Genomic DNA, 14,482 nt, shown 5'->3' with positions numbered 1-14,482 from the left:
GGGCGGCCTATTAAATATTATTAGTCATAACCTCGGCTCTGACTAATGATCAGACTGGCGAGTTTGTGACCGTGAGATTCACGTTAACGGCTGGTGTGAGACTCTGAGCAACATTGGAATCCGAATGAACAATCTAAAGTAAAGAGTTAAACAGAATAATAAAATATCTAGACAAATATAAATGACAAATAATCCATTGGCATTCCAACCTAAATTCAAGGTCAAGATAAAATTGAGTCAGATAAAAGTGTAATTTAAATTAAATCACTTTACGCACTGAAAAGACAGAACACACAGGAAACCTTCAGCCACACCATTGGACACCATCAAACGCTAACAAAAGTGCGTCAATTGGGTGGACCTTAAAGAACAGACAGTTTGTCCTGTAATATTGTACATATTGACAGACAGATGTTGACAGACCTGTATGAGATGGAGATGATCTTCAGTGTGTGAGAGCTGCTCCAGCTCAGTGTTTCTCCTCTTCAGCGCAGTGATTTCCTGATGCAGCTCTTTAATGAGATCTTCAGCCTGTTTCTCTGCTGCTTTCTGCTGTTCCTCCATCATCTTCAGCAGATCAGACTGACATCTCTCAATGGAGCAGATCAGATCAGTGAAGTGATCAACACTGGTGGAGCTCTCTTCCTCTGTGTTTCTCTGATGAACGAGAACAGTTATATTTGTTAATTTATTCAATATTCACATATTATTTACAGGGATAGTTCACCCCAGAATGAAAATTCTATCATCTTTAATTAACCTTATGTCACTTGTTTTTCAGTGGAACAAAATAAATGTTTTGCACTCTTGAGGACGAGCTGTTGAAGAACTCCTATAGAACTCCATACAACAGATTTGTGCTCTATAGGAAAAAATCATATGTGTTTTGGAGAAACATGATGTCACCGTCAGTTTCTGTTAGTTTCTGTTTTCATGGATTCTCAGTTTGCTTTCATTCGTCACTTGTGTTCCTTGTTCTCATTTTCTGCCACTCATCAGTTACTATGGACATTAACACTAATCATCACAGCTGTTCGTCTTCTAGTTAATCATCTCTGTATATTTAAGTTCCTTCCTTGGTTCTGTTCATTTGTCGGTTATTTGTGCACAGCACCCTGTCTCGCATATTGGCTGTTTATTCAGAGTATCATATTAAAATCTCATGTTATTGAGGCTATCATTTTTAATAACAATTTCGGTCTCACGCACGCGTGATCTTGCGTTATTTCCTTATTACTTCTCGCGTGTTTGGTTGTTGAAACGTAGTTTGCGGACCAGACAGAAGTTGTCGCCGATTCTTTCTTTTCTAAAGTTATCCAATGTGAAACCTCCTGTCGCCGATGCATCGTACAGTGTGAACATGTACTGAAAGCAACTGAATGATACCCCCAGATAGTCATGCAGTGTGAAAAGAACAGTGAGGGTTACTAGATGATGGCAGAACTCACAATTTAATAAAACACCTTTATTAATTAGATTGAAATATGATGCATTTCATTTTTTTAAATGTATTTTATGCTAGGATAGTTAGAGAGTGAACAGAAAATGAAATGGGAAAGGGGGATCGGAAACGACCATATCAACTCGGGTTGATCGAAGCACAAACCTTTCTCAGCTCTACTGAGTGCTGGATCTCTTGAATCTTCTTCATTCTGTCCTGGATCATCTGATGAATGTCTGTCTGTGTCTGAACCAGCTGATTCTACATGCAGAGAAAAACAGACACATTTATCACTGAATATAGCTTTCCATCTTCTGACTGTCTTATAAAAAAAATTAAATAAACATTTAAAATTATAGTTTTGAATCTTTTCATTCATGTCTGACAGTTTTGAGGGTAACAAAATTAGCTTTTATCAGATGTAATGAAACACTATTGGATTAAGCTGTTTTTTCTTTTTAAAAAAGGACAGGTTCTTCAGGACACAGGAAAAAAAACATCTAGGTAACTAATGAAACCCCCATTCCCTGAAGGAGGGAACCGAGACTTTACGTTGGACTGAACTGATGTATTGGGATCTCGTCTGAGAGCCTTTGAGTGGTAACAGAACAGGTCAATGCACAATGCGAGTGAGATTTGCATCGCAAGCCAGTCCCCGCTTCCGGGTATATAAGGCAGCGTGCACTCACACATTAAGTTTTCTGCTGAGGAGCCGAGACGGGGTCCCGGCCGTTTCAGCGGAGGTACAGGAGTTGGGGCGATGGGATGTAAAGTTTCTGTTCCCTTGTTCCGGGAACGAGGGTTACATCAGTAACCTAGACATTCCCTATCAGTCAGTCATGTTCGATGCTACATCGGACTGAACTGACGTATTGGGATCCCTATGGAAAGTGCCACAACACCTGCCTTGAATAAGCTGCCTAGTATCCCTGAACCTGTTGGGGCAGAAGAAAGGACAGAGCTTTGCACAGAGAATGTCAATCACTGGTGTTCCTTCTGACCCTATACAATGAGACTACTTGACAACACAGGGAAAGTGTGCCTATTCCAACCAGAAAGGAATGCTACAGAGACCACATCCTGACTGCCAAGGATGCTGGAGGAACTTCACCAAAGTTTAACAAAGGGGAACTCACCTGAGGAGCAGAATAGGCGCTCATATCCCGTCCTCAGAGGGGAATGGTGCAGCAAGCAAGACACAGTGCCAGCTTATCCGCATATTACCTGTTTGTACCCAACACACGGGAAGAAACTGGCTCCATTCAGGTTTTGCCTAGCCCGCAGCTCTGCATATGTCTGCCAGAGAGGTGCCGTGCACCAACGCCTAGGAGCAAGCAACCCTCCGTGTCGAGTGAGCTCTCACTCCAAGGGGGCACGGCTCGCCTTGGGATTGGTAAGCCAAGACATTGCCATCCACTTTCCAGTGGGCCAACCTCTGCTTGGAGACAGCCTTTCCATTCTGTTTCCATTGCAGACAAAGAGCTGTTCTGAGGTTCTGAAACTCTGTAGCTCTGTGATAGTTGGCTGGCCCGTATTCCAGGCAGGCTTCGCTGACCGAAAATGCCTGCAGGTCCCCCACCCTCTTAATGGATGTGAATGAAGTCAGGAGCACTGTCTTTAGATCTCTACTGACTGCAAGGGCTCAAAAGATGCTCTCTGTAGGGCCGTTAAGACCAGAGAGATGTCCCAAGAGGGGATGAGGTATGGCTGAGGAGGATTCAACCTCCTGGCGCCTCTCAGGAATCTGATGACCAAGTTGTGTTTCCCAAGAGACTTACTGTCTACTGTGTTGTGATGTACGGTGATAGCGGCAACATACACTTTCAGAGTGGAGGGAGACAGCCTTCGCTCCAACTCTTTTTCCAGGGCATCTACGGGGGTCTTCCCTGCGAGAAGAACACCAATGGGGCTGTTTTGAGGAGCACGAGTTCTGTGAACCAGGTCCGGGTGGACCAGTAAGTTGCAACCAGCTCCTCATCCTCCCTGACCTTGAACAGTGTCTGTGCGAGCAGGCTTACTGGGGGAAACGGATACTTGTGTAGGCCCCGGGGCCAGCTTGTTGTTTTATTCCCCTAAAACAACAGCAAATGTTTGCCCCGCAGCAACGACAGAAACCGGCCAACAGTACGGCAACTCGAGGCAATTGATATGCCATTGCAGTTGTGGTCCTGTCCAGGAACCCAAGGCTGCGTGCCTGTCGCATACAGCATCCCAACCCGTGCTCGAGGCATCTGTTGACACAACAACATGCCTGAACACTTGTTCTAGGGAAACTCCTGTCTCTAGAAAAACATGGTCCAACCACGGGCTGAAAGTACGGTGACAGATCAGAGTGATTTCTACGTGTACCCGGTTGTGAAGCGGTCTCATATGAAGCAATCCGAGCGGCGCTACTGCGGCTGCGGATGCCATATGTCCCCGGAGCCTCTTAAATGGTTTCAGTGGAACTGCTGTACTGATCCTGAACAAATTCAAGCAGTTCACCACTGACTGTGCACACTCGTTTGTGAGACGCGCAGTCATGTCAACCAAGTCCAACTCCATACCGAGAAAAGAGATTCTCTGGATGGGGGAGAGTTTGATATTTTCCCAGTTAGGGAAATTTTTCCCTTAGCGTTAGGCTAAGGGCTAACCCCTGCAAGCCGGCTGTTCCCTCGGTCCTGTTGGCGAATGTTCGTTCATTGGACACTAAAATGGATTACATCAGTCTTTGGAGATCGTTACAGCGTGGAGTACGGGATTGTTGCGTCTTTGTGTTTACAGAAACGTGGCTGACGGACAAAATCCCAGACTCCGGAATTGAGCTAGCGGGGCTAACACTCCATAGAGCGGATAGAGTGATGTCAACATCGGGAAAGCTCCGAGGAGGAGGCCTGGTAATTTACACAAACAATTCGTGGTGCTATGATGTTAAGACGATTTTTAAATCCTGCTCTCCTGATGTGGAGCTTATGACTGTGAAATGCAGACCTTTTTATTTACCACGTGAACTGGCAGCAATTTTTATTACTGCAGTGTATGTTCCTCCAAATGCAGATGTAAAGCAGGCTATGGGAGAACTTTACAAAACTCTGAGTCAGCTACAGACAACTAATCCAGATGCATTTTTTATCGTTGCTGGGGATTTTAACAAGGCTAATCTGAAGTCTGTTTTACCTAATTTTTACCAGCATGTTACATGTGCAACAAGAGGGAAAAATACACTTGATCATCTATACACAAACATCAAGAATGCATATGTTGCAGCACCATTACCTCATATTGGCAGCTCTGATCATTTGACTATTCTGTTGAAACCTGAATACAGACCCAGAGTGAGACAGGAGCCACCAGTGGTCAAGGAAATTAGAGTGTGGCCACAGGAGGCTCTCTCATCCTTACAGGGCTGCTTTGAGTGTACACAATGGAACATTTTTAAGGAAGCAGCAACATCTGAGGACTGTACAAACCTAGAGGAATATACAGAGACTGTGTTGGGATTTATTAGCAAATGCATTGATGATGTGACTGTTACACAAATTGTCAAGCTGCGTCCAACTGATAAGTCTTGGCTTACATCAAAGGTTCGATCATTGCTAAGGCTTCGGGATGCTGCGTTTAGATCTGGTGACACTGAAGCGTACAATTTAGCAAGAAATGATCTAAAGAGAGCAATTCGAGAGGCTAAAAGAGAGTATGGAAAAAAGTTGTCAAGTAATTTTAATGACACCAGGGACACAAGGCGGTTATGGCAGGGATTTCAGACAGCTATAGGCTATAAGCCTACTGTCCGGACAACAGAAAATGATCCCTCTCTACCTGATAATCTTAACACCTTTTTCTCTCGGTTTGAGATTACAGATGACAAACTAGCACAAAGGCAGGTGCTGCCTCCCATCAACCAGGCATTCCAGCTGACGTCAGACAGCGTGAAGAGGGTTTTCTCTAAAATCAACCCTCGAAAGGCGGCTGGTCCAGATCACATCCCGGGTTGTGTGCTGAAGAAATGTGCAGAACAGCTGAAGGATGTCTTCACAGACATATCTAACATCTCCCTCAGCCAAGCCAGAGTGCCCATCTGTTTTAAAAGCGCAACTATAATACCTCTGCCCAAGACGCCAAATCCAGCCACCATGAATGATTATCGTCCTGTAGCCCTGACCCCAATAGTTATGAAATGCTTTGAGCAGCTTGTTATGAACCACATCAAATCATGTCTCCCAACCAGTTTGGACCCATTGCAGTTCGCATATAGAGCAAACCGATCAACGGAGGATGCTCTATCTACCCTGCTTCACCTCAGTCTGACACATTTGGAAAACAGGAACACTTATGCAAGAATTTTATTTATTGATTTTAGCTCTGCTTTTAATACAATTTTGCCACAACAACTGATTGAAAAGTTGCTATTGCTGGGAGTGGATCTTGGCATGTGCAGATGGATTTTGGACTTTTTGACGGAGAGGCGGCAGACAGTCAGAATAGGTAAAAACATATCTAAGACAACCACAGTGAGCACGGGATCACCACAAGGGTGTGTACTTAGCCCTTTACTGTTTACTTTGTTGACACATGACTGTTCTGCTAGTTTTACCACCAATCATATTTTAAAGTTCGCTGATGACACCACAGTTGTTGGCCTCATCACTGACAATGAGTCGGCTTACAGAGAGGAGGTGGAACAGTTGACAGTATGGTGTAAAACACACAACCTTGTCCTTAACACCAAAAAAACTAAGGAGATGGTTGTCGACTTCAGGAGGACTAGTCGTCGGCACCATCTCCCACTGACCATCAGCGGTTCTGAGGTGGATATAGTACACAGTGTCAAGTTTCTGGGGGTCCATCTGACCAATGAGCTAACCTCAAGTGATAACACAACAGCTATAATCAAGAGGGCCCAACAGCGTCTTCATTCTCTTCGTAGACTGAAGAAGGTGGATCTCCCTATTCCAGCATTGACCATGTTCTATAGAGGCACCATTGAGAGCATTCTCACATATTGCATCTCTTGCTGGTTTGGAAACAGTACGGCAGAGGAGAGACATAAACTGAACAGGATTGTGAGAACTGCTGAAAAAATCATTGGTGCTTCACTGCCACGTATTCAGGACATCTACACAGAGCGCTGTGTGCATAGAGCAAATAGCATTATTAAGGACTTTACTCATTTCTCACGTGACATGTTCATACTCCTTCAGTCTGGTAAAAGAAACAGAAGTATCAGGGCAAGAACTAGTAGGCTGCTAAACAGCTTTTTCCCCACAGCTATTAGACTGCTTAACCAGAGAACGTGATTTGAACTATTTATTTTATTCTTTTATTCTTTTTAGTGTATTTTAGTATATTTATATTTATATTTAAATTGTGCTCTATTGATTAGTTACTATTGCACTGAATTACTGAGTAGTGGATGTGTGAAACACAATTTCGTTTTTATGTACACCATGAAAATGACAAATAAAGGAATCTCAATCTCAATCTCAGTTGACCCGAAGACCCAAGCGTCTGAGGTGCCTGAGCACTAGGTCCCTGTGTTCGCATAACTGATCTCTTGACTTTGGCCAGAATTAGCCAGTCGTCGAGATACGTCGAGATAAGTATGTGTCCTTCAGGTTGATCACTGCAAACCAATCTTGGTGGCGAACGCACATGAGGATGCATTTCTGTCCCAGCATCTTGAACGGAATCTTGATTCAGTAAGACTGCGATCTCCGCATGCAGCACAGGAGCATACTTATCTGCCACTGAGGTACTGAGGCTGTGGGGGCTGTAAGTGTGGTGGCACACTTACCTGGCTCCACAGTTCCCGTAAAGGAGAGGCTGGAGATGCATGACAAGGCATTGCGTCCTTGAACCGCAGACAGCAGCAGCATCCCGCCAGGGGACAGGATGTGTTTGATCGCCTTTGCTTTTGTACTGCCGAGAACTGCTGGGCAAAGTTCTCGACAGCATCGCCAAAGAGGCTGGCCTAGGAGATGGGGGAGTTGAGAAAGTGAACTTTGTCGACTTCCTTCATCTCAGCCAGTTTCAGCCAGAGATGGCGTTCCTGGACCACTAGCTTGGACATCGTCTACCCAAGGGACGTAGCTCCTGCATCAATCCTGGGTCAAAACTACCCTCCTGCAGCTCTTTTAGTGCTTTGACCTCAGGAGGGCTATAGCGTGCAGGGCAGAGGCGGCCTGTCCAGCGGCGGTGTAAGCCTTGGCCGCGAGTAAAGCCGAGAATGCACCGCAACTGCACACTCCACCTGAGGGATCTCCATGTACCCTTTGGTCGCCCCGCCATCGGTAGTGAGAGCAGAGTAGGCAGTGACCTCCTCATGCTCTTCCAGGAAGAAAGGGACCGGAGTGGAAAGCTGCTGTTCACCATGCGCCGCCCCGAGAAACCAATCATCCAGCCACGAGCAATCGGGACATGGTTTGAGTATTCCACTCGAGCCCAATGCTCGCAGCGGCCTGGGAAATCATGGCAGTCAGCTCTGGGTTGGACTCGAACAATGCTACTCTCCGCGAAGAGGGCAGTGCAGTCGAATCTTCATCCCCAGAGGACTCAAACACACCCTCAGATGCAGCGATCGACATCCGGTCCTCTGCAGGAGCCCCGAATGAGATGCTGGGTCCTCCATGGGACCGCGGGAATGCACCCGGCAGGAGAGTCACACCAACAAAGGAACAACTCACTTACTGAACGATGATTGAAGAGCATAGTGAAACAACATCTGCTCTGCTCCAAAGCAAAAGCTTAATGTGTGAGTTTGCACGCTGCCTAATATAACTGGACCTGGAAGTGGCTTGAGATGCAAATCTCTTTCGCCAATGTGCATTGGCTTGTTCTGTTACCACTCGATGGTGATTGGGCTCTCAGGCGAGATCCCTATTCCTAAGTTCAGTCCAATATAATGTCGAACGTGACTGACTGATAGGGAACTGAATTTCATGGGGTGTTTAAAGTGCTTTGTTTGTAACTCTTGCGGCTTGCCTTCTTCTCTCGACTCTCCTCCTCTATAGGAACAGTGTTGTGAGTCCTGTGTTCTCCTTCAGTGCAGGACAGACAAACACACGTCTGGTCATCTCTGCAGAACAGCTCCAGAGGTCTCTCGTGTTTCTGGCATATATAATCCTCCAGATTTTCCACAGGATTGATGAGTTTGTGTTTCTTTAAACGTGGGACTCTGTGATGAGGCTCCAGATGAGTCTCACAGTAAGAGCTTGGACACGTCAGGCAGGTCTTCACAGCTTTCTGCTTTCTTTCACCACAGACGTCACAGAACACCTCAGATTCTCCTAGATTGAGCTTCTCCTTAAAGTGTTGCACAACCTCTCTGAGTGTTGTATTAATCTTGAGATCAGGTCTTTTGCTGAATTTTTCTTTACAGAGTGGACAGAAGAAGGTCTGTGTGTCCGTCCAGCACTTGGTCAGGCAGGTTCTGCAGAAGTTGTGTCCACATGAAGTGGTGACTGGATCAGTTAACACTTCCAGACAGATGGAGCACTGGAGCTCCTCATTTAGTGATGGACCACTGGAGGATGCCATGGCTGAAAAAATAAGTAAGTAGTAATAAGATAAGTAATGTCAATATATCTTCAACATTCCTGAAGAGAGCAATTTGATAATTATATGTACTGAGTAAATTAGGCTATGGATGTTGCATGTTAAATACGTGTAGAAAAAATCTGAAGAAACTAAATAGACACTAAACTAGGGGAAAAAACTAGGTTTTCACATCAACATTTTAATACAATCATGGGATTTATAAAATAAAAAAAACACTCAATTTTTAATTTTTCAAGCAAATAACTTACTAAATAAACATCTGTAACCACCAAGAGTCATTTCTGTTTAATAGAGTTATGGCTTTCATTGAACTTTGTTTATTCTGTCTGCAGTTCAAATACTTCCTGATTCTGATATATGTCGCATGAACACAGACTTTAATTTTACAAACGTTCTTGTACTGCATCATGCCTTACCTGTGAGGGGAATGTCAGATTTGATCGTTAATTTCAGGGTTTCTGAAAAGAAATGTTGTTTTGAAGAAGCTTCCAGTTCATCTGTTAAGTTTCATTTTCACCGAAGTCTTTACACACATGCAGTGATGTCATATACTGTAGCTCCGCCCATAATCAAATATGAAACTGTTCCTAATCCATCCATGATGAGTGAGTAAACAGTGTAAGAAACTTTTAAAATATGTGTAGTTTTGTATATCACAGTTTATATACAATTGAAGTTTGTTTGAAAAGGCACACACTAAACATATGATTCAGAGCAATTTGCCTTGATTTCCTGGATCAGTAAAACAATAAAATATATAAAGGCTTTCTAGTAGCTAAAAATAATTGATGAAGGCGTGTTAAAAAAAATAAAATAAAAAGAAATTTAAATAAAAAATTGTTAGTTGTTTTTAAAATCACCCTCACACAGATAAAATGCTGACCGTTGTCTGGCCGTCACGATCCTGAAGCGCGAATCTCAGACATTTAATTTAACAGATATTTAAACGGACCGCCAATCTGAGGTAAATAAGATAAAGACACGGGAGGAAACGGGAGGATAAAACATATATCTATAAACCTGGTCCATACACTACCAATAGATGGCGCTAATGTTATAAACTACCGTTCAAAGCTTTGTTTTTTTTTTTATGTTTTTGAAAGAAGTGTTTAATGCTCATCAAGGCTGTATTTATTGGATCAAAAATACTGTAAAAAACAGTGAAATATTATTACAATTTTAAATCAGCTGTTTTCTATGTGAATATAGTGAAGTGTAATTTATTCCTGTGATCAAAGCTGAATTTTCAGCATCATTACTCCAGTCTTCAGTGTCACATGATCCTTCACAAATCATTTTAATATGATGATTTGAAACATTTCTGATTATTATCAATGTTGAAATATTTAATATTTCTGTGGAAACCATGATGCATATTTTTTGATGCATAGAAAGTTCAAAAGGACATAATTTATGTGATATAGAAATCTTTTGCAATGTTATAAATGTAACTTTTGATCCAACTAATGTGACCTTGTTTAATTAAAAAAACAAACAAAAAATCCTATTGACCACAAATTATGAGCATGGTTTATGAATGCAACTTTTTCTGGTTATCATCATAAGAGAAAGCCTCACTCTGTTAGTGTACTGCAGATCTGACCCGTAGAGCGGGTTCTCGATGCACAAGTCAGCTTTCTCCAGGGACATCATCTTGCTCTTGATCTCCAGCGCCGTGTAGCCCATGTGGAGCGGGCCGTCGGGCTGCTTGCTCTCCACTACATACGCCGGGTTACTCACGTTAGTCTTCACACGGTCCACCGGAGCCGGCCGGAAGAGTGCAGGGATGGCGTGAGGCACAGCGTGTTGCTCTGCTAACCACCTGAAATAAACAGTGACAATAACTCAAGACAAAACATCTGTGGACCACAAAACCAGTCACATGGGTCAACTATTTGAAATTGAGATTTATACATATGTCTGAAAGCTGAATAAATAAGCTTTCCATTGATGTATTTGTTAGGATAGGACAATATTTGGCTGATATACAACTATTGAAAATCTGGAATCTGAGTGTGCAAAAAAAATTGAAACATTGAGAAAATCTCCTTTAAAGTTGTTCATTTATGTTGGCGATTGTGCTGCATTCACTCACAGAAATAAATGTTTTATATATTTATGGTAGGAAATTTACAAAATATTTTCATGGAATAGGATCTTTACTTACACTACAGGTGAATAGGGTAAAAAATTTAACTAGCAGATATCACCCTGAAACTTTCCCAGTTGATTACCTACATTAAGATGAGAAAAAAATGTATTACAAGTTTTCTGTACTTTAATGTTTAAATATGCAAACTAGGCAATATCTAATTAAATATGCGCTAATTTGCATAAAATAAAACGAAATCTGAGTATTGGGTAAAGCCAGGTTAAAAAAAAAATTTCCATTGTGTTCACATATTAGATGGGGGAAAAAATTACAGAGGGATTTATGGATATCTACTTTTGTTATCCTGTAAAATCAGAATAATGTCAATAGCCTTTAAAAAAATTATTTTCGCCATGTTTTTTGGAATAAAATGTTATATAAATCAGGCTAGGAATAATATATTTACAAATCCCTCGGTAAATGTCTTCATAATATAACTAGGTACAAGACTGGAGAGTTTGGTGTATATCGGCGCTACTGAAGTGGAGATTTCGGACTTGGAGAATGAGAGAAAAGTCATTTTGAGAAAACGGGCTTTAAAGATTTATCATCAGCCAATGAGATTGCACATTCAGCCCTTCTACTTTCACAATTGGTTGCTGATAAAAAGGAAATGACCATATTTGGATCCGACAGCATTGTACAGGAGAGACAGAGCTTTTCCAGCGGTGTGTGTGATGACGGGGAGCAGACAGTGATCGTGGAGCAGCGTGTTGATTAATTGTACAATGTATTGTTGGCTATTGCCACAAATATACCAATGCGACATGTGACTGGTTTTGTGATCCAGGGTCACACATGACAGAGCTAACCTCATCTGTCAATAAACACGAGCTTTTAAATACCGCATGAATGGTGGAAACTGAACATCGTCCCAACATTCGCTAGTGAGCTAATATTACACACTACATGAAAAAGCATAATAAGGGCACTTTAAATCATGGTTCAAGGGTTGTGACCTAAACTAAGAGCTACTGGTTTCGGTAAAATAAGCTTCGTCCTTCCCAACCTCCTGTTTCAACTGAAAATAGGCCAATGGAGGACAAGAAAACAGTCTTTATATTATCATAACAAGACTCTAAAGGCCTATTTGTATGATTTTCGGACACTTTGGTGGTCAGTGATGATGTTCAAACTTACTTGTCCAGAGCGAGTAACATCTTTGAGGTGGTGGAGGAGAAATGGGCACTGGTTTCACTACAGACACGCATAATGTCCTGAAGGCAGTAGAAACTGGGGCTCCCAGGGTGATAGACAGACTTGCTGTTTTCTATATTGGAATACAGACCATAATCACATCAGCATTCACTGCCTTGACACGCTACAAGACTCACAGTAAAGGTATATATTATAGTTTGGGGTCAGTGTGATTTTTTTTAAAAGGTTTTATTTAGCAATGACTCATTAAATTGATTAAAAATTGTCATTAAAGACTTTAACATTGTTACAAAAGTTTTTATTTCAAATAAATGCTGTTCTTTTGAACCTATAATAATAAAAAAAAATGCTTCTGAGCATCATCATATTAGAATGAGTTCTGAAGGATCATGTGACACTGAAGACTGGAGTAATGATGCTGAAAATTCAGCTTTGATCACAGGAATAAATTACATTTTACAATATATTAAAATATAAACATTTTACTGTATTTTGATCATATAAATGCAGCCTTGGTGATTTTTTGTCAAAAGCATTAAAAAAATCTTACTGACTCCAAACATTTGAACATATGCAAATTAAAGTGAGTCATTATATATAATAAATAAATGGAAATAAATGAATAAATTACATTTTACAATATATAAAACTTTTTTTTTTACTGTATTTTGATCATATAAATGCAGCCTTGGTGACTCCAAACATTTGAACATGTCATATGCAAATTAAAGTGAGTCATCATATGTATGTATGACCATGTTTTTGTATATACATATATATGTGTGTATGTGGTTTTTTTTTGTGTTTTTTTTTTTTTTTTGTAATGCAATGTTTTCAACATAGGGAAATATATACAGCATTTGTCAAATTTTCCCTTAACCCCCCCACCCCCACCCCCACCCCCAATCCCTTACCAACAACACATGGATCAGCATTAGTCAGCAGAGTACAAATACATGTGTGAAGTAATCATACAAAATAAACACACACACAAAAAAAACACACACAAAAAAAAAACACCCATTTACAAAGCAACTCTTGTATGTCTGTTGATTGTTTTAGAAATGCTGTATATATTTCCCTATGTTGAAAACATTGCATTCAAAAAAAAACAAAAAAAAAACACATACACACCATACACAAACAATTAACACACCTTGAAATATATTTTTTAATTGACTTGATAACGGGTTAAAGGTATAGCGGAGGATGTTTTACTTCCTGGTGGGTAGTCTAAACTATTGGTCCTCCTAATTGTCAATCATTCTGGTGAATCAATCAAACTTTTCAAAAAGTGGAGAGGGCGGGTCTTATCTAAAATTTGGAAAGATCCTCCGCTATACCTTTAAGGTTAACAACCTTTTTTTTTTACTGTGTATTTGTATTTGATTTAACTATTTCACTACCTGCATGAATGGGCTGTCCTGACTTATTGATTAATTTATTAATTAAATGTTCTATTTATTGTGTATTGACATGATTAAAATCTTGCATTAAGGCCTGTTTCTATTTCATAATTCCACCTGTAATATCAGTATTGAGTCTAATTAGTCGTTACTGCTTGAATCACCTAAAGAAGAAACATGAACTGGTTAACTGGAGTTTACTTTTCTTTTCTGCAATACAATAAGTAGGCCTAACTTTATCGAGGTAAAAGTTTCCCCGCTGTCACCAGACGTAGGTCTAGGAGTGGAGAGAAGAGTGACAAAATCACGGTAGGACTGTGCAAACAAAGTAGGCTATCTGTCTAGCATTGCCATGTCAGTGTATCGATTCATTGTCCCTTCATAGTTTGTAATTGACATTTCAGGTTGGATGTATTTAATAAACTGAGCGAAGCCTATTCATCTGTTAAAGGGTAACTAAACCCCTGGTCAGAGCCTGACTCCACCCACTGGCAATATTTGAAAAATGCTGGAAAAGTAGGCAGAGCCCAGTGGAGAGGGGGCGTGCATCTGTGACGTATCTCTCCAGGGCAAGGGCGTGGTTAGCTGGTACCCTCTAGATGGCTCAAGGCGGAGTCAGCTGTGTCGTCACTTGGCGGCCATCTTAGGTCAGGAGACTGCGCTGCTGCTCCCTGCTGCTGTGGACGGAAGGTGAGTGACATACGCCAACTAAAATGCTCGTAACTTGCTGAATTCTTGACGGATTTACAAACGGTTTGGTTTATTACAAACCTTATTAACGTGGCTATG

General features: G+C 41.5%; 2 protein-coding genes across 4 annotated transcripts in view; both read right to left on the bottom strand.

The window, feature by feature from the left end:
* LOC309510874 (uncharacterized protein) overlaps window positions 1-10,696 on the bottom strand; it is a 36,148-nt gene extending 25,452 nt beyond the window's left edge. Inside the window, exons 1-4 of one of the 3 annotated variants that reach the window (XM_082185827.1) lie at window positions 10,556-10,696; window positions 8,402-8,958; window positions 1,607-1,702; window positions 424-657 (exon numbers count right to left, since the gene is read on the bottom strand). In XM_082185827.1, the coding sequence (XP_082041953.1) occupies window positions 424-657; window positions 1,607-1,702; window positions 8,402-8,956 (885 nt within the window). In that variant the 5' untranslated portion in view covers window positions 8,957-8,958; window positions 10,556-10,696. The other 2 variants (XM_082185826.1, XM_082185828.1) reach the window with 2 other exon arrangements.
* The window catches only part of krit1 (KRIT1 ankyrin repeat containing), a 56,401-nt gene extending 44,046 nt beyond the window's left edge, over window positions 1-12,355 (bottom strand). The window contains exons 1-2 of the mRNA XM_082185868.1: window positions 12,270-12,355; window positions 10,556-10,799 (exon numbers count right to left, since the gene is read on the bottom strand). Of these exons, the coding sequence (XP_082041994.1) occupies window positions 10,556-10,799; window positions 12,270-12,340 (315 nt within the window). The 5' untranslated portion in view covers window positions 12,341-12,355. The remainder of the gene's footprint in view (window positions 1-10,555; window positions 10,800-12,269) is intronic.
* Between the last annotated feature and the right edge of the window lie 2,127 nt (window positions 12,356-14,482).

The sequence above is a fragment of the Leuciscus leuciscus genome (genome assembly GCF_965113295.1).
Source record: "Leuciscus leuciscus genome assembly, chromosome: 12".
NCBI classification, from domain to species: domain Eukaryota; kingdom Metazoa; phylum Chordata; class Actinopteri; order Cypriniformes; family Leuciscidae; genus Leuciscus; species Leuciscus leuciscus.
The sequence above is the reverse complement of the archived record's forward strand: the minus strand, read 5'-3'. Positions and strand labels throughout refer to the sequence as shown.